This window comes from Cervus canadensis, chromosome 11, assembly GCF_019320065.1.
Source record: "Cervus canadensis isolate Bull #8, Minnesota chromosome 11, ASM1932006v1, whole genome shotgun sequence".
NCBI lineage: Eukaryota > Metazoa > Chordata > Mammalia > Artiodactyla > Cervidae > Cervus > Cervus canadensis.
Genome location: NC_057396.1, coordinates 40,232,945 through 40,254,731, shown reverse-complemented (window position 1 = coordinate 40,254,731; position 21,787 = coordinate 40,232,945). Strand labels below are relative to the sequence as shown.

Below are 21,787 nucleotides of genomic sequence, written 5' to 3'. Positions count from 1 at the left end.
GAGGCATGTGGGATCTTACCTCCCCGATCAGCGACTGAACCCATACTTCCTGCATTGGAAGGTGAAGTCTTAACCACTGGACTGCCTGGGAAATCCCAGCCTCATTGACTCTTACAGACAAAAGGCCTTCTAAGGATCTTAAGAGTGAGCCAAGCAGATCCTCTAAATAATAAAGCTTCTAAGACTCTTAAGAACCATTGTCCCTTAGCAATCTCACCGGGAAAAATCCACTTATTCACCTTAGGAGGTACTAAAAGTGCCACTCGGAGGCTCTGAACCAAGGGTTCTAAGAATGAATACAGATGGGGAGGGAAATCCTTCCAAGCCGAGTGGTCAGGAAAAGCCCTGCAGGAAATAACATCTGTATCCAGACTAGCAGAATTGTCAGGTTCATGTAGCAGCACAGTGAAGGATAAAAGCAGAAAGAAAAATCAGGGCTTCTAAGGAAAGCCTTTCCAACCAGGTCGAGTTTGATGGTGTCATAGATGACAGTAGTTTTTGAGCAGGGAGAGCCCAGTTGTATTTACAGGGAGATGAACGTAGTGGTACAATAAAATAACAGAAGGAGCAGGAGAGCGAGGCATGCATTCTTCCCATTAGCTTTGTGTCCTTGGGGAGTACCTCCTCTTCTCTGGGTTTGTTGCCCAAACTATCAAACAAGTGGTTGAGATCAAATCAGCTCTAAGGTTCCTTTTCTTCTCTCTTTCTCAGAGTCAGTGGAAGGAATGGAAAGGGAATCCAAAGTTAACAAGGCCTACACTGGTCACCCACTTGTTTGATAGTTTGGGCAACAGACATAGAGAAGAGGAGGGAGTCCCCAAGGATACAAAACTAATAAGGGGGAGAACGCACACTTAGCCCTCCTACTCCGATTGTGGGTGTGTGCGTGCTAAGTTGCTTCAGTCATGTCTGACTCTTTGCAACGCTATGGACTGCAGGTTGCCAGGTTCCTCTGTCCATGGGATTCTCCAGGCAAGAATACTGGAGTGGGTTGCCATGCCCTCCTCCAGGGGATGTTCCTGACCCACGGATTGAACCCAAGTCTCTTATGTCTCCTGCATTTGTAGGCAGGTTCTCTACCACTAGCGCCACCGGGGAAGCCCTACTCAGTTCAGTTCAGTCACTCAGTTGTGTCTGACTCTTTACAACCCCATGGACTGCAGCACACCAGGCCTCCATGTCCATCACCAACTCCTGGAGCTGACTCAAACTCATGTCCATCGCGTCGGTGATGCCATCCAACCATCTCATCCTCTGTCGTCCCCTTCTCCTCCTGCCTTCAATCTTTCCCAGCATCAGGGTCTTTTCCAATGCGTCAGTTCTTCGCATCAGGTAGCCAAAGTGTTGGGAGTTTCAGCTTCAGCATCAGTCTTTCCAATGAATATTCAGGACTGATTTCTTTGAGGATGGACTGGTTGGATTTCCTTGCAGTTCAAGGGACTCTCCAGAGTCTTCTCCAACACCACAGTTCAAAAGCATCAATTCTTCAGTGCTCAGATTTCTTTATAGTCCAACTCTCACATCCACACACGACTACTGGAAAAACCAAAGCTTTGACTAGATGGACCTTTGTTGGCAAAGTAATGTCTCTGCTTTTTAATATGCTAAGTTGGTCATAACTTTTCTTCCAAGGAGCAAGTTTATTTTAATTTCATGGCTGCAATCACCATCTGCAGTGATTCTGGAGCCCAAAAAAATAAAGTCTCTCACTGTTTCCATTGTTTACCCATATATTTGCCATGAAGTGATGGGACCGGTTGCCATGATCTTAGTTTTTTGAATCTTGAGTTTTAAGTCAACTTTCTCACTCTCCTCTTTCACTTTCAACAAGAGGCTCTTTAGTTCTTCTTCACTTTCTGCCATAAGGGTGGTGTCATCTGCATATCTGAGGTTATCGATATTTCTCCCGGCAATCTTGATTCCAGTTTGTGCTTCATCCAGCCCAGCATTTCACATAATGTACTCTGCATGTAAGTTAAATAAGCAGGGTGACAATATACAGCCTTGACATACTCCTTTCCTGATTTGGAAACAGTCTGTTGTTCCATGTCCAGTTCTAACTGTTGCTTCTTGACCTGCATACAGATTTCTCAGGAGGCAGGTCAGGCAGTCTGGTATTCCCATCTCTTTAAGAATTTTCCACAGTTTGTTGTGATCCACACAGTCAAAGGCTTTGGCATAGTCAATAAAGCAGAAGTAGATGTTTTTCTGGAACTCTCTTGCTTTTTCAATGATCTAACAGATGTTGGCAATTTGATTTCTGGTTTCTCTGCCTTTTCTAAATCCAGCTTGTACATCTGGAGGTTCACGGTTCACACACTGTTGAAGCCTGACTTGGAGAATTTTGAACATCACTTTGTCAGCATGTGAGATGAGCAATTGTGTGGTAGTTTGAGCATTCTTTGGCATTGCCTTTCTTTGGGACTGGAATGAAAACTGACTTTTCCAGTCCTGTGACCACTGCTGAGTTGTCCAAATTTGCTGGCATATTGACTGCAGCACTTTCACAGCATCATCTTTTAGGATTTGAAACAGCTCAACTGGAATTCCATCACTTCCACTAGCTTTGTTTGTAGTGATGCTTCCTAAGGCCTACTTGACTTCGCACTCCAGGATGTCTGGCTCTAGGTGAGTGATCACACCATCGTGATTATCTGGGTAACGAAGATCTTTTTTGTATAGTTCTTCTGTGTATTCTTGCCACCTCTTAATATTTTCTGCTTCTTTTAGTTCCATGCCATTTCTGTCCTTTATTGGGCCCATCTTTGCATGAAATGTTCCCTTGGTATCTCTAATTTTCTTGAAGAGATCTCTAGTCTTTCCCATTCTACTGTTTTCCTCTATTTCTTTTAATTGATCACTGAGGAAGGCTTTCTTATCTCTCCTTGCTATTCTTTGGAACTCTACATTCAAATGGGTATACCGCTCCTTTTCTCTTTAGCCTCTCACTTCTCTTCACAGCTACTTGTAAGGCCTCCTCAGACAACCATTTTGCCTTTTTGCATTTCCTTTTCTTGGGAATGGTCTTGATCACTGCCTCCTGTACAATGTCACAAACCTCCATCCACAGTTCATCAGGCACTCTGTCTATCGGATCTGATCCCTTGAATCTATTTGTCACTTCCACTGTATAATCATAAAGGATTTGATTTAGGTCATACCTGAATGGTCTAGAGGTTTTCCCTACTTTCTTCAATTTAAGTCTGAATTTGTCAATAAGGAGTTCATGATCTGAGCCACAGTCAGCTCCAAGTCTTGTTTTTGCTGATTGTATAGAGCTTCTCCATCTTTGGCTGCAAAGACTATAATCAATCTGATTTCAATACTGACCATCTGGTGACATCCATGCGTAGAGTTTTCTCTTGTTTTGTTGGAAGAGAGTGTTTTTTATGATCAGTGCGTTCTCTTAGCAAAACTGTTAGCCTTTGACCTTGCTTCATTCTGTACTCCAAGACCTAATTTGCCTGTTACTCCAGGTGCTTCTTGATTTCCTACTTTTGCATTCCAGTCCCCTATAATGAAAAGGCCATCTTTTTTGGGTGTTAGTTCTAGAGGGTCTTGCAGGTCTTCATAGAATCGTTCAACTTCAACTTCTTCAGCATTACTGGTCAAGGCATAGACTTGGATTACTGTGATATTGAATGGTTTACCTTGGAACAGACAGAGATCATTCTTTTGTTTTTGAGATTGCATCCAAGTACTACATTTCAGACTCTTTTGTTGACTATGATGGCTACTCCATTTCTTCTAAGGGATTCTTGCACACAGTAGTAGACATAATGGTCATCTGAGTTAAAGTCACCCATTCCAGTCCATTTTAGTTTGCTGATTCCCAACATGTCAATGTTCACTCTTGCCATCTCCTGTTTGACCACTTCCAATTTGCCTTGATTCATGGACCTAACATTCCAGATTCCTATGCAATATTGCTCTTTACAGCATCAGACTTTACTTTCATCACCAGTCACATCCACAAATGCGTGTTGTTTTCCTTTGGCTCCATCTCTTCATTCTTCCTGGAGTTATTTCTCCACTGGTCTCCAGTAGGATACTGGGCACCTACCACCCTGGGGAGTGGGAAGCCCTATTACTCGGCCATAAAAAGGAATGCATTTGACTCAGTTCTAATAAGGTGGATGAACCTAGAGCCTACCATACAGAGTGACGTTAAGTCAGAAAGAGGAAAACAAATATCGTATATTAACACATATATATATGAATCTAGAAAGATGGTACAGATGAACCTATTTTCAGGGCAGCAATGGAGACACAGACATAGAGAACAAACTTGTGGACACAGAGGGGAAGGGTAGGGTGGGACAAATTGAAAGAGTAGCATTGAAACATACACATTACCATATTTAAAATTAGATAAACAGTGGAAATTTGCTGTATGATGCAGGGAGCGCAAATCCAGTGCTCTGTGATGACCTAGGGGGTGGAATAGGGTGGGGTGTGGGAAGGAATTTCAAGAAGTGGGGGGACATATGTATACCTATGGCTGATTTACGTTGATACACAGCAGCAATCAACACAATAATGTAAAGCAATTAAAAATAAATAAATTTTTAAAAAACTAAGTTAATAAGACCTATTATGAAAGAACTATAAGGACTCAAATAGCACGTAGCCTATGCTCTATGGGACTGATCGCAGAGACATCTAGACAACTGGTCAATAAACAGTCTTCTGGATACCGGGTATTGTTCCAGGCTTGGAGGAGACAGAAAGAAGTCAAAGTCCTTGACCCCAAGAAATCTATACTTCTATAGGCACCCAAGTTTCCCACACATACACCCAGAGGCAAGGTTCTTAAAAGACAATACTAATAGCTTGTATTTTTAAGTCACAATGACCCGCACGTTGGAGTTTCACAGTGAAGAAGCTGTTGAGGAAATCAGCAGGCAAGACGTCTTCTGAGAACAGCCCCTGCTGCCCGCCAAGTCTTACAACACAAGTGAAATCTCCTGAGAGCACCAAGTGGCAAAGTTTACCCCATCGAGATGGCTGAACGAGCTCTCAACACAACGCCTTTTTGTTTGCAAGTCACTGAGCTGCTTCGTCTCTCCCAGGTCATCAGTACCAACATCATAAAGCCTGACCCCTAGAATTCAGAGGAGCTTTGAGAATCTCACCTCTCGCCCCCAGAAATGGATGCAGCCAAATCCAAATAAGCTGGAGGGGGAGCAGCCTATGGAGAGGGAAAGCAGCTAAGGGTGAAGCATCACGCCCCTCTGGCCTCACTAACAAAGAGAAAGGGAAGCTTGCTCCAGGAGACCCAAACACAGCAAAGAACAGAATTCTGGTGGTCAAATGAGAGGTTGATTTCCTCCTCCTACATATCCTACCAAATCAAGAATGGGCTATAAAGGAAAAGGAAGATAATAAACTAGCAAAACATCCATAAAAAGCTAAACATGCAATGGAATCTAGGATCTTTAACCCAAACTAGCTCAGTGGTGGCACCAGGTGAGGTCTTATTCAAATTAAGGATATAGTCTTGAGAATACATATCTTGGCACTTCCTCAGGGTACTATCTGCCCTTCCCCACCAGTTTTCCATGCCCCAAAGTACCCCTGCCCCCAAAGTTAGATACAAAGGCTTCTTTGTGTCATCAGGTTCCTTTGCCTCCATGTGGATGATGCAGACAGAGATCCCCAAAGCCGCCAGGGCTCCAAGGCCCAGCTTTCCAAGGCCCCAGCATCCCTGCACTCCCCAACCAAAGTTCCAGTCACACCTGGGAGTCTTTTCTCACTGGTACTCCTGCATGGGAATGATTAAAGGGCCCCAAGTCCCAGGCAAATGTCTATTAGAAGGTCTGACTAAGAAATCTGGGTGCCAACGTCATCAATCCAAACTGTCAATGTCTTGAAAAAAAGAAAATGGATCCTTCCTTTGTGTCCCTCAGTGTCCACCACGGAGCCTGGCACCTAGAAGGAGAGCCCCCAGGGTTCCCCGACAACTTCCTAAATGAACTGGAAACTCACTGCCCTACTCAGCCCAAAGCACAGCCCCAGATGCGGCTGCGGGCGGAGGCAGCCACCAGATGACACCGCCAGACGACGACTGTGATGTAACAACTACAGCCCAGCGTAGCTGCTGAGACAAGGTCTGTGACTCCACGCCAAAAACCGAGGAAAGTAGGGAGGGAAGCGGAAATGTGGCAGGAAGGAAGGGAAGGGAAGACTTAGAAGGGAGAAATGCTTTTTTTAGGCACATCAGAGACTCAGATATTTACAAGTACCATCCATCATGTTGCGACAGCAAGCATGCTGAGAAGCTAAAGGAAGAGGGATTTCTAAAGATGTATAAAACATGTAGGGCTGTACTCCAAATAGAAACTAGGGTGCCTGTCAGCAGTTCAGATTCTGCTTTGTGACTTTATGTAAACAATGCCTCTCCCACCCCACCCACGCAGCGGAAATTAGAAGAAACAAATACTTAAAGGAGCTGGGGGCTGCTGGGTATGGTAACTTCTATTTCAGGTTCTAAGTATGCTATTTCTTTTAACTTAAGAATAAAACAGTAAAATCACAAATAATGCTTATTTCACCCCTACAGTCTCATATAAAAAAGACGGGGACCTTCACTGCCAGTCTCCACCTGCCAACTCACATTCACACTGCAGAGGAAGAAATGCCCCCTGACTGGGCAGAGCCCACCAATGGCTCCCAAGAAGCAGATTACAGGGGACAAAAAGTCTAAGCCCCAGACCTGTTTCTGCCTCAGCCACCAACATGCCCTGGGAGAATTCAGTTTTTCTATCAGTTTTACCCATGAGGTTGCTGGTCCCTGCCATCCTCAGCCTCACCCCGTTCAGGGAAGCAAGTATGCCAGCAACGCTAGTCCAGGTGAGAGAGAGTGCGTGGGCAGAGGGTGTCCTTACTGCTCTTGTTGCTACAGAGCAGAGAGTCAATTTGTCTATCTAAGCCCCAAACTCTTATGTATTGAACATATCAGAACCTACCAGTTTCCATTTAGTTGGTACAGTCCATCCAGACCATTTCCACTGGGACCAAACTCTGCACGTATGGTGTACAGAATTCCTCTTGCCTCCTTCAATTCCAGCCACTCCCCAGGGGCTACAGCCTGTGCCCCTCTCTACCAACCATACCTGGATCCCACTTCTGAACGAACCAAACATCTACCACAACCTCTGGGCAGACCTGAGTGCGCATCACTCCACTGGACTCAGTTTGGCGGAGCATGGGCCCACCCTCCAGGAGGCCACGAGCCCCATCCCCATCTAAGATGAGCATCCTTCTCATAGCTACCCATTCCAGCAGCTGAGGTTCCAAAGCCAAACCCATCCAGCTGAGATTCAGATGAAGGGGCTATGAAAGGTATGTGGCTTTAGTAAAAGAGGTTCTTCAAGGAAATCAGCATCTAGCCTAGGCCAAGACCTGAGAAGCCCTGGTGACAGTTGTACCTTTACTTGTCAGTGCTGGAAGCTTCTATCCCAATGCAGAGACGGAGCTAATATTTAATAAGTGGTTTTTTTGCTAGGCACCATGCTAAGCACTGACATTATCATCTCATTTAATCCTCAAGGAAACCCTGGGAGACAGGTACTATTATTATTTTACAGATGAGGAAGCAAAATTTTAGAGGGCATAAGAAAATGCCCTGAGATCTCACTGTTTGGTTAGTGGTTAAAGTTTGGCCCAGATGATTCACCTGGATGACTGGCAGAATCATGAGGATAACCACACACACTTGGCAGGAGTCCTATCCAGGACACAGGGCATCAGGTGTCCTTTGATGCTACCCTCCACGGAGCTCCACTCCCCCAAGCAATGCTCCCCGACTCACCTGCTCAGAGTCCCCCGAGGGGCCTTAGTGCCTCCAGCTCCGTGGGTGATACTGGAATTCTTGTTGGCAGTCATGGTCATTTCTGCTCTCTGCAAACACAGAGCCCTGTGAAGAAGACAAGATCAATCAGCCAAGTTTCCATGGGTAGCCCAAAGCACCTCAAACATTCCCAGATGACCTCCAGAACTGCCAGCAGGGTTTCTGTGGTGGGAGCGGAAACCACTTTCCCACATATATTTAATTTCGTCTGCTACAGCTTGTGGGCCTCAAGGCTTCCCTGATCTGGGTTGGGGAAAAATCTGTGAGCTGACAAATCACTTCTCACTTCACAGAAAATGATTTTCAAAACTCCATTCCCATCCAGTTTCTTCTCATTACTGAAGTTAGTTTCCCAACTTTCTGGCGTGCCATACAGCCCTTATGAATTTTGCCATATTTGTATACTTCCTGAACAATCATTTATTCATTATTTCTCTTGAATCAACTTGAAACTGACATACTGTTCTTAACTTCATTCTAAACAATTAATCACTGACAAGTATTTACTGTGTACCCATTTCCTGGACACTGCCATCAACAAAGAATAAACCCAAGTCTCTGCTCTCAGGGAGCTTACATCCTAGCAGAGGGAAACAGACAATAAGCAGGCACATCTCACATGTGTGATATGTAAGTGTATGCTTGTGTATAATATGTATAGTGGTAAGTGGTAGGAAGGGAAAATGAAGCAAGGTAGAGGAAAAGGAAAGAAGACGTGCCATTTTAAATAGGCTGGTCAGGGAAGAACATCCTAATAAAATGACACCTGAGTCAACACCATAAAATTATGAGCTATCATATTTTTAATACCCATTAAAATAAAATTAATATGCTTTAAAGTATTTAAGCACTACAAAGTGACAAATGTTGTATATGTACCCTGCTGAAGCTGAAACTCCAGTACTTTGGCCACCTCATGCGAAGAGTTGACTCATTGGAAAAGACCCTGATGCTGGGAAAGATTGAGGGCAGGAGGAGAAGGGGACGACAGAGGATGAGATGGTTGAATGGCATCACTGACTCGATGGACATGGGTTTGAGTAAACTCCGGGAGTTGGTGATGGACAGAGAGGCCTGGCGTGCTGCGATTCATGGGGTCACAAAGAGTCGGACACGACTGAGTGACTGAACTGAACTGAACCATACACAATTAGCTAATATCATATAATGTTGTTTTATGCTAAAATAATGAAGAAAAGGGTTAAAACTTAAGGGTACATCCAGACTGGAAAGGAAAAAGTAAAATTATCTCATATTTGCAGATGATACAATTGTGCTTGTAGAAAGTCATAACATTTCCACTAAAACACTGTTAAACTAATACATAATGTCAAGCATGCGTGCAGGATATCAGGTAATACTTAAAAAATCAATTTCTTTCTACACACTAGCAATGAACAATCTAAAAACAAAATCAAGAAAAACAATTCCATTAATAATAGCAGCTTCCCAGGTGGCGCTGGATAAAGAACCCATCTACCAATGCAAGTAGACATTCAAGTTCAACCTCTGGGTCAGAAAGATCCCCTGAAGGAGGGCATGGCAACTCATTCCAGTATTCTTGCCTGGAGAATCCCATGGACAGAAAAACCTGGCAGGCTACAGTCCATGGGGTCGCAAAGGGTCAGACACAACTGAAGCAACTTAGTATGCTGCACAATAATAGCAGCAAAAAGAACAAAATACTTAGGAAGAGATTTAACAAAAGAAGTGCAAGACTTATTCACGGCAGACAGCAAAACATCATTGACAGAAAGTAAAGAAGACATAAATAAACAGAAAGACATCCTATGCTCACAATCAGAAAACTCAAAGTTGTTAAGATGGCAGTATTCCCCAAATCGATTTACAGACTGAATCGAATATCCATCAACTGCAGAAATTGACACTGATCCTAAAATTTTATGGCAGTGCCAGGGACCTAGAGCAGTCAAAAGAATCATGGAAAAGAAGAATAAACTTGAAAGGCCCGGATTTCCCAATTTCAAAATACTACAAAGCCATGGTAATCAAGACAGTGTATGCAGATATAAGAATAGAAATAGAAATCAACAGAATAGAATTGAGAAATAAACTCATACATTAATGGTCAGCTGATTTCAACAAGGATGATAATAAGATAATTGAAGAGGGAAAGAAGAGTCTTTTCAATAAACGATGCTCAGACAACTCTGTATTTGTATATAAAAGAATAAAGTAGGACACGTACCCTGACACTATACAAAAAAGTAAAAATGGATCAAGAACTAAATTTAAGAGCTAAAGTTGCAAAAGAAAAGCCTGGAAGAAAACATAGAGGTAAATCTTTGTAACACTGGATTAGGCAATGGTTTCTTAGGTATGACACCAAAAAGCACAAGCAACAAAAAGAAAAAAAGATATAAACTATATTATATTAAATAAAAAATTTCATGCTATAAAAAATACAAGAGTAGAAAGACACCCACAGAATGGGAGAATTATCTGCAAATGATATATATTGGCTAAGCTACTTGTATCCAGAATATATAAAGAACTCTTACAACTCAATAATAAAAAAGACACATAATCCAATTTAAAAATATGCAAAGGATTTAAACAGACATTTCTCCAAGGATATAAAATTGGCTAATAAGCACATGAAGCAATGCTCAGCATCACTAGTCATTAGGGAAATACAAAGCAAAACCACAGTGAGGTATTGGGTTGGCCAAAAAGTTCATTCAGGTTTTTTGTAACATCTTACGGGAAACCCCAAATGAACCTTTTGGTCAACCCAATATTACCTCACACCACCAAGATGACTACAATAAAAAAGACAGACAAAAACAAGCATTAGTTAGACTGTGAGACTGTGGAGAAATTAGAACCTTCATTCACTGCTGGTGGGAATGTAAAATTGTGCTGCTACTTTGGAAACAGTTGGCAGTTCCTCAAAAAGTGTTATATAGTTACCACATGACCCAGCATGACCCACTCCTGAATATATAGCCATGAGAAAGGAAATCATGTCCACACAAATACTTGTACTAATGTTCATAAATGCCAAGAAGTGGAAACCCAAACGTCCATCAATGGATGATTGCATCGGCAAATGTGGGACTTTCCTGGTGGTCCAGTAGTTAAGACTCCAAGCTACCAATGCAGGGGGCATGGGTTCCATCCCTGGTGGGGGAAATAAGATCCTACATGCCACGTGGAGTGGACAAAAGATTTTTTTTAATGTGGTATATCCATAAAATGGAATATTATTCAGACATAAAAAGATACATTCTTCATGGATGAACTCTGATGCCAGTTTTATGAAATGTCCAGAATAGACAAATCTACAGAGATATAAAATTAGTGGTGGCTCAGGGTTGGGCTTAGGGTGGCAGGATGGGGAGTGACTCCTATGAATATGGTGTTTATTTTGGGGTATGAAAAAAAGTTCTGGAATTAGATAGTGGTGATGGTTATATAACTCTACAAATATAAAAAAAACAAATGAATTGTACTCTTTACAGGGGTGAATCTTATAGCATGTGAATTATATCTCAACGTAGATGTTAAAAAAAACTTTAAAAATTTTAAGTTCCTTGGAGAGTGGATGTGACACAGCAATAATTGATGTACCAAACGTATTTTCAGTATGAATGTGCACTCTGTTCTGGGCTAACATCACCTTCAAGGAAAAATAAAAAGTAAATAGAAACAACAGTTCTCTCATTCTAATCGGCATTCTCATCACATTGAGAAAAATGAAGCACCTTTGAATATGAAAGTTAAACATTTATTTATAGACACTAATGACCTTAATCCTGGAGGGTATCCTGTTTATTACCTTGGTGCAAATAAGTGATTGGTCTCAATGATAAAAACACGCCAAATCCACAATCTTAATATCATTTATAATTCTTTCCTAGTTTCAACATGAAATGCGCTACCTTCGCATAAGCTCTCATGGCTGTTGTTCTGGTGATGATGGTAGTGAGTGAAGTGGGAATTAGAAAGGAAGGAAGCAGTTGTAGGTGATAGCAGGTGATGGTGACAGTGAAACATCCCTCCTCCAGTGAATACTACAGAAGCTTTCAGAGAAAGAAAACCCCTGAGCCTCACTTTTATCCTTCATGAAAAGCCTTCCCAACATACAGGGGGAAAAATCTTTATAAACTTAAGTATAGAGCATAATATTAGTGATGGGGTGGGGGGGAAGACGGTGAGTCAGTCCTGCCACCTGCGCACACTGGCGCTCAAGAGATGTCCTTTTCCTGCCCCAGCCCAGGGCCAAGTTAAGACCTTGGTGGATGGCTCTGTGTGTTAAACAGAAAGAAGGGAAAGGAGAGGCAGCCCCTGGAAGCTTTCCCAGGACAGTTCTCAGGGTCCTCAGGGAACACAGTGCAACAAGGAATCAACTGGCTAAGCATCAGCTTTCAGCTGTGCCCATGGTAACGACGGTCACAATAATCATCAGAACCCATCGTAACAGCACTGGACATGCTCTACCAGCTTCAGGGCAGGCCCTCAGGGGGAGGACAGAAGGTTTGTGGAAAGAACAGAAACTGAAATATATTAAAAGAACATGAGGAAAAATATATTCTTTCCTTCCCTGAATTTTTGATCGAAGAAGGGTGGACCCACTGCTCTGAAAAGCTATAACAGGAGAACAAAGAGACAACTAGAAAAAAGGAAAAATGTAGATAACTGTGGTATTTGCTGGAGCCAAAAAGAAAAATTTTATGAAGATGCAACCAAGAAAGGAGTGGATCAAAACTGCCACCAGGCCCGTGGCAGCGCCCCTTGGTCACATACCTGCAGAAGGACAGCTGCTGTTCCCAGCAGTGGCCCAGGAGGTGAGGCATGGTGGGCAGGCACCGCTGGGAGAGACCCCGGGAGGGCCCACTCAGTCAGAGGTGCCTACTCACGGTGCTCCCGCCACCTGCTCTCTCCAGCCAAGTCTCTCAGGCTCAGGGAATAATCCAGCGGCTTGAGAAGCTGAGGACCAGGGTAACCCTTTACACGTGAAGCGCAGACTTGAACACTCTGCATGGCTGGCTTCCTGATGCCTTCTCCCAAGGCCCTGAGAGCCACCCCAGACTCCCATTGACGCTCTCTGCCTGACTCCTTTGGCCAGTCTGGCTGCAAGGAGAGAAGACACTCCCAAGCAAACGAAACACCCACTGAGAATAAGAGCAGAGAAGCCAGGGGGATGAGAGGCTGTTTCACTAAAATTCAGCCAAAAACTACATGTTTGGAAAATGAAATTGTTCCAGTAGGATCTACCACCAATCACGAATTGCTCAAAACCCAGCTCTGACAAATTATAGACAACTATTTGAAGAGTTACAACCCAAAGACGGGAACACAACAAGGCACCACTAGAACTTCTCTACAATCTCTGCCCTGAGACAGAAATCACAGTCCTGAGTTCTCAAGGTGTAGTGGGAAGAACACTTGATTTGGAGTCTAGCTGATGCTAGTCAAGGGTCATTGCACAGCTGAGTTTTGAAGACTCAACTTTCTCACCGTTAGAACAATAATAATAACATGACCTACCTCATATAATGGTAATTCAGACACACTCAAGCTTGATAAATCACTTTTCTTCCAGATCATGCTTCTCTGGGTATTTGGAAGTCGCTTTCTCCATTCCCAAGCTAGATTCATCATTTTTCAGATTCCCCAATACTGCCACTCAATCCAGTGAGTCTATGCCAGGCACTGTGCAAGGTACTAGGATATAAAAATGGGGGCTTCCTTGGTGGTTCAGTGGCTAAGACTCCATGTTCCCAAGCAGGGGGCCTGGTTCAATCCCTGGTCAGGGAACGAGACCCCACATGCCACGACTGAGAGTTTGCATGCCGCAACTAAGACCCAGCACAGCCAAATTAGTAAATATTAAACTTTTTAATAAATAAATAAATAAAAACGAACAGATACAATCCTTTCCCTGGAGGAGCTACTGCAAAGGGAGAAAAGTGAAGGAAAAAGTGGACTCCAGGAAGGCCTTATAGAGAGGTGACATTTGAAAGTAAGCCTTAACCTATTTGTGATCTAAAAAAAAAGATGCATTTATTATGAAAGGTGCTGCTAGATTCTTTATATAATAGCTAAAGTTAAAAGCATTTTAAAGGATTAAATAATTTAATCCCTGTGGCAGCTCTACAAATTGGGTGCTATTATTATTTACATGTTACCATGGAAACCAGCGGAGGAGGAAATGGCAACCCACTCCAATGTTCTTGCCTGGAGAAGCCCATGGACAGAGGAGCCTGGCAGGCTATAGTCCATGGGGTCATAAGAGTTGGACAAGATGTAGTGACTAAACCACCACCACCACCAAGGAAACCAAGGTACACAGCAGTCAAATCGCTCGTCCCATGTCACACAGCTAGAAAGTGGCAAGGCAGGAGTTGGAGCCCAGGTGGCCTGCCACAGCTCTGAGGCAGGTCTATGCATGACCTCCACCCATTTTCTAGTTCAGCTCTCACCATTCCGTGAATCAGTGATAACTTTCCAATCAGGAAATGCAGGTTCTGAGAGATTAAAAGACTGCCTCAAGATCACTCATCTGGTGAAGGAACACGGCAGGAGCATTGACTCAGCTCTGAGTCTACCATCTACTTATTTCCTTAACATTGACAGGGGTGATTGTTTAAAAAAAAATGCAAGGTCACAGGCCCCATCTCTCCCTCTTGAATGGGGCCTAGGAATCTGCATGTTCAGTAAGCATTTCAGGCTGGTCTTATGGACCTGTGTGAAAACCTGTGTACTACCACAGGCTGAGAGCTTGTAAAGGTTTGAAGGGTCACTACTGACCATCTTCCCCAGAGTCTGCCCAGCTGTGACTAGGTACCCCCTCCTCCTCCCACCCCCAGCTTCTTCCACTTGCAAAGAACCACTGACCCTCAACAGAGAGGCAGGCACATCATGGGATCCAGTCAAAGCATCATCAACATCTGGCCTAAACAGGGTCCTCAGTCTTCAGGGTGCTCTGAGTTCCTGTATCTCAAAGCAGCTCTTCCTGCCACCTGCCCCTGGTAGCTAACAATGGTTTTCCTCACTTCCCCTCCCTTTCAAACTCCTGGGAACAAGAGTTTATAACTGATGGTTTATAAACTGGTGGTTTGCAGCAACAAAAGTGTGTCTCATTTGGCCTTCCCTTTATATTATTTTTTTTTAAGTTGAATTGGGTGAATATAAACAAAATGCAAATAAAAATTCAGATTCTGAATTCTCTTGAAAAATCTGCTATCATTTCTGTATTGCTATACGGCAACAGCTGGAAATCCATTTAGATGTAGCAAGCCCTCCCCAGTTTACCGCCGTCCCTCCCCACCCAACGGTGACAGGTGGCCAGCTTTGCTCGGCTCTGTGACCTGACTCTCCCAGTCGGCAGGTGAGTGCTGTGTCCCAAGTCCCAGCAGGGAAGGGTTGGGGGCACTGCCCTGGGGGCAGCCACGCAAAGCCTCCTGGAGGGCGGGGCTTGTGCAGGACAGGGAGGAGCTGATTCTGGCCTCCGGAAGCCCTCCACCTATCCCCCGAACTCCACTAGAGGAGAGACCCTCTGGGCTCCCTGCTGCAGCTCAGGCCAGCCTGCATCCTGCCGTTCTCCCGCCTGCTCCCTTAGTGCTCCTTCCCCCAACAATCCAGTCTCACCACCCCATCCACAGGTGCTCTCCCCACGCCCTAGAGGAATCCCTTAGAGGTTTCAGTCTCTGAAGGGGGCTCCTTCTGAGGGGTGATCAGCCTCTAAGAATGAACCTTCTGATCACCCTGGTTAGGTGACATTTCTAAATGTCTGTGTGGTACTTTTCCGCAGGCCTAATTTTGGACATGACAGTGTGCCTCATCCCTGAGAAGAAGACGTCTGAACCCTGAGAGCGCTAAGGAACAGATGCACGTGTGTGGAGGGAGGCCTCCCGATCTGCTGGGTTCAAGTCGCCATCGAGAGGAAACACAAATACTGCCCAGCACTCCACTTGACTGGTCCAGGTAAGAAGTCCGGAGCCTCCACAAAGGAAACCTCTAAACCACATGAGGGAATTTCTGCTGAGCTGACATTCCACTAATCTCTTAAGCAAACTCTCGTGTGGAAGTAACAGCTTAGGAAGCAGCCCACAGGGAAGGAGAAGGCAGGAAAGGAAACCGAGCTCTGTGTCCTGAGAACCTGGTTTTAGCCCAATCTGGCTCTGGACAGTTGTGGTCTGACTACCCTGGGGTCAACCCGCTACTCACCCTGCCCAGGGAACACCCACCAGACCATCCTCACCTTCTTACTGACTCCCCCCTGCAGTCCTTCCTCATCTCTAGACCAAGAAGATAAGGATCAGACTGGCAGCTCCCCCAAAGAAGGGCCTATATCTTTAATTTCTTCCCCTAAGAGTCTCAGCAACCAACATTGGCACTTAAGCTTCAGGAAGGGTCATCAATAGAAAGAGTTCCTTTTAACTACTCAAGCCAGACCTCCCTACAGCGTGAGCTCTTGTAGGTGTCCCTGGGCTGGGCTAAGGTGGGAAGCGTTTCGTTTATCTTTCAGAGTTCTGTCCGGATTGACAGCTGCAGCAGCTCACCTCCACAGCCTCTTTGTTCCCTGGCCCTCCTAGGACATTCATAGCCATCCCCCAGGTCTCCTGACACCCTGGCCCCCTCTGTCCCCACATGGTTGAAAAAGCAGCGTGGCAGTGCTAGAGTTCTTCTTCATATTTTGAACAATCCTCAGTACCGAGCAGAGAGTTCTTCACCTAAAAGGCCCGCAAATAAATGTTAACTGATTTGCTAACTGATGGCAAAAGTGGGCCCCCAAGGAGTCAAAGGCCAGGAAGACAAAGGGCACAAGGAATCCGAGCACTGGCCGTTATCCCGTAAGGCACACTCTTTCACTCCCCACAGTCACGGTGGCTGTACAACCAATGAAAGGGAGTCTTCCAGCTGTAGCTGCCCCCAGCTGGGCTGTCACCAGCAGGCCTTTCCCCCCCGACCCCTCAGCCAGTCCCCTCTACCGCAGGAGTTTCGGTCTCCTCACAAGTGCCCCTGGTACCTTCTGGGACGCTCCTGCAGTAACAGTTCACTCAACACACCCAGGAAGAGAGACTGCTCCTGGAGAACCTGCCTTCATCTCACTCACGCTGGCTTTCTCCTCCTCCACCCCCTCTTTTCCTCCCTTCCTTTCCTGACTCATTTCTCACTGTTATCTGCCCACAACCTTGTTTTTGGCTCTGTTGTACCTAAAATCAAGCAGCTACAAGGAAAAGGGGAGAAAGTGGGCTCAGAGATTGGGTGCTGGGCATCAAAAGCTATCACAAGGGAGCCAGCAAGGTTTTTCTCAAGCTGATCCCCTAATTCCCTCCAAAATGCCAGACCCTTTTTCTCCGTCAGTACTTTTACATACCTGGTACCTTGGATCTTTTCCATTCCAGCCCCAGGTTCTGGGGTTCTAGGTCCAGAAAACCCTTCGAGCAAAACTGTCAAGGAGATTATGAGCCTGGTCAAGTGGAGAGGGACCAGGATTTGTTTTGCTGGGAAATCAGAAGAATTGCCGAGTGTTTTTACAGGTCCCTGTGAGGCTGAAATCCTCCTCAACCAGTCACAAAAAAGATCATTTTTGTTGTTGAATAATAACCAAAAAAAAAAAAAAAATAGTTAAGCTCTCTATCCATCTCCTCACTGTCCACTTATCACTCCCACATCCTCTTTCCCAACTCTCCTCCTCAAAGAGGCCTTTAAGTTGGGGTTTTCAACCTCAACCATTTTCAGTCCCTTTTCCTGCCAGATGGTCCTTCTCCACTTCAGTACTGATTCTGTGGAGGTTTGAAGCTGGGTTTAAATGTTTCCTGAAAGCCTAAAATGGGCTGAGGGCTTGTGAGTCAATCCCAGGCCAAAGGAAATCTGGTTGCTTCCAAGACAGTTTTATAAACCTTGACATGGCTGTTTCTGCCAGTCTGGAAACTCAGCTTCTTAGCAAGGACCTTAGCCCAGCTCTGCTAGGACGATGGAGCCTGCTCCATCTGGAGAATGGAGGCCTGCCCCACAAAGGCCTGCCCTCTTCCACCCTGGCAAGAAGAGCCTTGTGGGTTCTGTAAACATGTTGGGGATTCCAAGGCCACAGACCTAGCTCATACCAGGGCCTTCCCTCTGCCAGTCATAGCAGACTAAATGCCATTTCCTGCACATGCCAGGAATGTTCATGCTTCTAGGCTTTTATTCAACCAATTCCTTCCATCGTGAAGTCCTCCACCCCCATTCTTTCTTAAATATCCAGTTCAAATGTCAACTTCTTTCTGAAGCCTTTCCTGATCCTAAATCTTGACCTCATTCTCACTCTTCCCATGCTCTTCAGCCTAGCTGAACTCAACCTGACCGATGGCAAGATGCCTGCCTGCCCTGCTCCAGAAAAACACACCACCCACAAGTCAACTTTCTCAGAAGAAGACTAGGAAGTAGTAAGGGCTAAAGGGGCTGGGAAAGTCTCGATACCTTTGTTTTCCTATCTGTAGCATAGGGAGAATACTCTACCTCTATCATGAGAACATCAAAACCAGTGAGAAGCCATATATAAAATACAAAGAATACTCAGAACCAAGAGGTAACATACTTGAAGTCTCTGGCATTCCCCCAATTCTCAGCCTCAAGACCTCTTCCCCTGTCCTCACTCTCTTAGCTCTTACTGTTTCCTATTTCATCGAGAAAACAGAAACAATCAGAACAGACCCTCAATAAGCTACCATCATCAGATGCAGCCATCACCAGCAACAGTGCAGATCTTGTCACTTCTCTGGCAAAACCCTAACATGGATCCCAATCACTCAAAGTAAGAGCCAAAATGTTCACAATGATCTACAAGGTCTTCATCATCTAGGTCTCTATGATACTTCCAACCTCATTTCAACTACTCTTCCCCTTTACGCTTTCCCCACCAGCCACATCTTCCTTATTATTTCCTCAAATACACCATACACCTTCCAACTGCAGGCCTCCACACCCACTGTCCCCTGTAACTAGAACATTCTCCCCCAAGAGAGGTTCCTCCGTCACCTCCCAGGCCTTTGGACAGACATCACCTTCTTAGTGAAGACTCTTCTGGATCACACTATTAAATTTAGTATTAAGAAATTACTATATTAAAAAACCTTCCCCCACCCTATCCCCTCAGCCCTCCTATTCTCTTTTCCTATTTTACCCTTCTCCATAACATTCACCACCATCCAACACAACTACTCTTCTTTTCCACTTATTTATTATATCTGTATAAGCTCCATGAGGCTAGGGATTTGGGGGTTTTGTTTATAGCTGTACCCTTAGTGCCTAGGACAGACCCTGGCACACAGTAGGCCCTCAATAAATACTTTTTAAATTATTTCTTTATTTATGGCTATGCTGGGTCTTCGTTGCTGCATGCAGGCTTTCTCTAGTTGCGGCACGTGGGGGCTTCTCTGCAGTTGCCGTGCACCAGCTTCTCACCGTGCTGACCTCCCTTGTTGCAGAGCACAGGCTCTAGAGCCTCAGTAGTAGTGGCACATGGGCTTCTTGCTTCATGGCATGTGGAATCTTCGTGGACCAGGGTTGATCAAACCCATCTACCCTGCAATGGCAGGCAGATTCTTAACCACTGGACCACCAGGGAAATCCAATCAATAAATACATTTTAACAAAAAAAACATTTTCCACCAGCTCAGAGTGGCCGTACCAGACAGAGTGAGCAGCTTGGTCAAGGTTTTCCATTATGGTTACTGCTTCTGGTCCTGTTCTTGCTCCAAGGTCTCCTTGGCTTTTGCTCATGGTTTTCCTTCTTCCAGAAAGAAGGTCTATCTGTCCAGGCCCATCTTCCAACACCACCAGCCTTCCCAGTTCAGAGTCTGACCCACCTGCAGCAAGCACACCCACTCAGAATGTTCAGAAGGGGGTCATGTCCTCTGAACACCTCTTAACAGATTCAGAGCAGGTATGGCTTCAGCCCCAGAACTGAGGTTGCTCTCTGCAAAGATCACAATGATTTTCCTGTTATAAAACACAAAGGTCCTTTCTCCGGGGCTTGATGAATGACAGGGCTTTCCTATCCTGACGTCTACTGCTTGGGACACCACTGATCAGCCCTCTCTGAAGCACTGTCAAGTAGTTAACTCAGTCTGGAGCACACTCTCGGGGGTAGCACTTTACCATCTGCTGGAAGATCTTTATGCTCATCAAAAGAGGGCACAGGTCATGAAAGGCTGGGGAAATATCATCAGAGAAGTAGGACAGACAGGTGTGGCATCTGAGACTTTCATTTGTTTACTCACTTGAACCCTTCCAGGGCATCTTCCTGGCCAGGCCCCCCTGCCACTGTGCTATACCCTGGTCCTTGCCCTTGAGCAGCTCTCCATCCTGCCTGAGATGATCCAGTAAAGGAAAGATGCTGGTAAATGTAACAAGAGCTCTGACAGACGTATGGACACAGAGCTCTGAGAGCAAGGAGAAAGACACCTAACCAGGTGGACAGGACAGATGCGGGGGACGGTTCTGGAGGAGACAGGAAGTGACGCTGGGCTGAGTCTTGTAGGACTTGTGGAAGACAAAGAAAACAGAGGAAGAACGTTGCTGCTAGCAGAAGGAAAACCGTGAGCAAAAGCCAAGGAGACCTTGCAGCAAGAACAGGACAAAAAGCAATAACCATAATGGAAAACCTTGATCAATCAGATTACCATAATGGAAACCTTGATCAATCAGATCACACTAAATAAGAACTCTGTTCATTAAAAAAAAATGCCATTTAGAGAGTGAAAAAGGAACCTTCAGAGTGGGCACACAGATTATAGAACTCAGCAGAGTGGGAACATTAGGTACACAAAGCAAAGTTATCTAGAAGAAGTTGAATCACTCTCAAACTGCAGATCTTGGCCAGATCACTGGGGCTGAATCTCCCTTTGGATAAAAGTCCCAGTCTTAGAAGGGAGTAGAAGAAAGTGTACATACACAGCCAGGCTCGGCTGTTCTAAGTACGTGCTTATCTCATTTAATCTAGCTGTCGTTATCTCTATTTTATGGAGGAAGAAACCGAGGCTCAGGCTAAGTAATTTGCCCAGGGTTTTATAGGCCCAGAGTCTGGAGAGGTTGGCACTGAGCTCTGTAATGGAAACCAGAGCAGTAAGTCCTTGGTCTCTGTCATATCTTGTGGCAGGAAACCATCCTCCATCCCAAGTACACTCCTGCAGCCCAGCTCTATCTGGGTAGAGTTAGAAATGACAGCCCCCAAATTCTTGGTGTTAAAATCCCATTTTTCTCTAAGCCATTTAGTTCAGAGGGCCCTGAATCAACAAAACATAAATGTAAAAAGGATTTCCTGGTGGTCCAGTGGTTAAGACTTCACGCTCCCAATGTAGGGCCATGGGTTTGACCCCTGGTCAGGGAACTAATAAGATCCCACATGTCTGTGGCGTGGCAATGGTAAATAAATAAAAAAGATGCTCCTCTTCTGCTGTTCTTCAAGTCTTTTCTCCTTATCATTCTTCCCCACCCAGGGACAAAGGCAATCACAAACACAGACCCTGGTCAAAGAAAAGCCTTCCCCTATACAGTCTAGCAGGAGCTGAGACTGAAGATAAGGGTCATTTGTCCATCCATCTACCCAACTGCTTTAAAGGTTATGATGGGGACAGAATTGGCCTTTTTCCTCCTTTAAATGAAGCAACTGCCACTTGGCTTCTGTGGTTCTCAAACTGTGTGCAGAGGTGCCCAGGAGTACCATAGGGAACTCACAGAGGATGCTGCAAGATATTTTAAATTTTTGAGGGAAACAAGGGCAATATTCAACATTTGTTGGACATCCCATGAGTTTTAACATGAGATTGTACTACATTCTTTTCGATGATGTCATTTCTTTGTGAAGCTGGGTTTTCAGCAGCTGCTGTGATTAAAAAGCAATAACCGTGTGAAAAGCAATGTGGAACAGGAAATGGGGATGGCAATATCCAAAGCAATTCCAACACATGAGATGTTGTG

General features: G+C 44.8%; 1 protein-coding gene across 8 annotated transcripts in view; it reads right to left on the bottom strand.

Annotated features, from left to right (window-relative positions):
* The window catches only part of DENND2B (DENN domain containing 2B), a 163,708-nt gene that overhangs the window by 52,200 nt on the left and 89,721 nt on the right, over positions 1-21,787 (bottom strand). For all 8 annotated transcript variants that reach the window (XM_043482312.1, XM_043482315.1, XM_043482318.1 and 5 more), the window contains one exon: positions 7,814-7,918. In XM_043482312.1, the coding sequence (XP_043338247.1) occupies positions 7,814-7,893 (80 nt within the window). In that variant the 5' untranslated portion in view covers positions 7,894-7,918. The remainder of the gene's footprint in view (positions 1-7,813; positions 7,919-21,787) is intronic.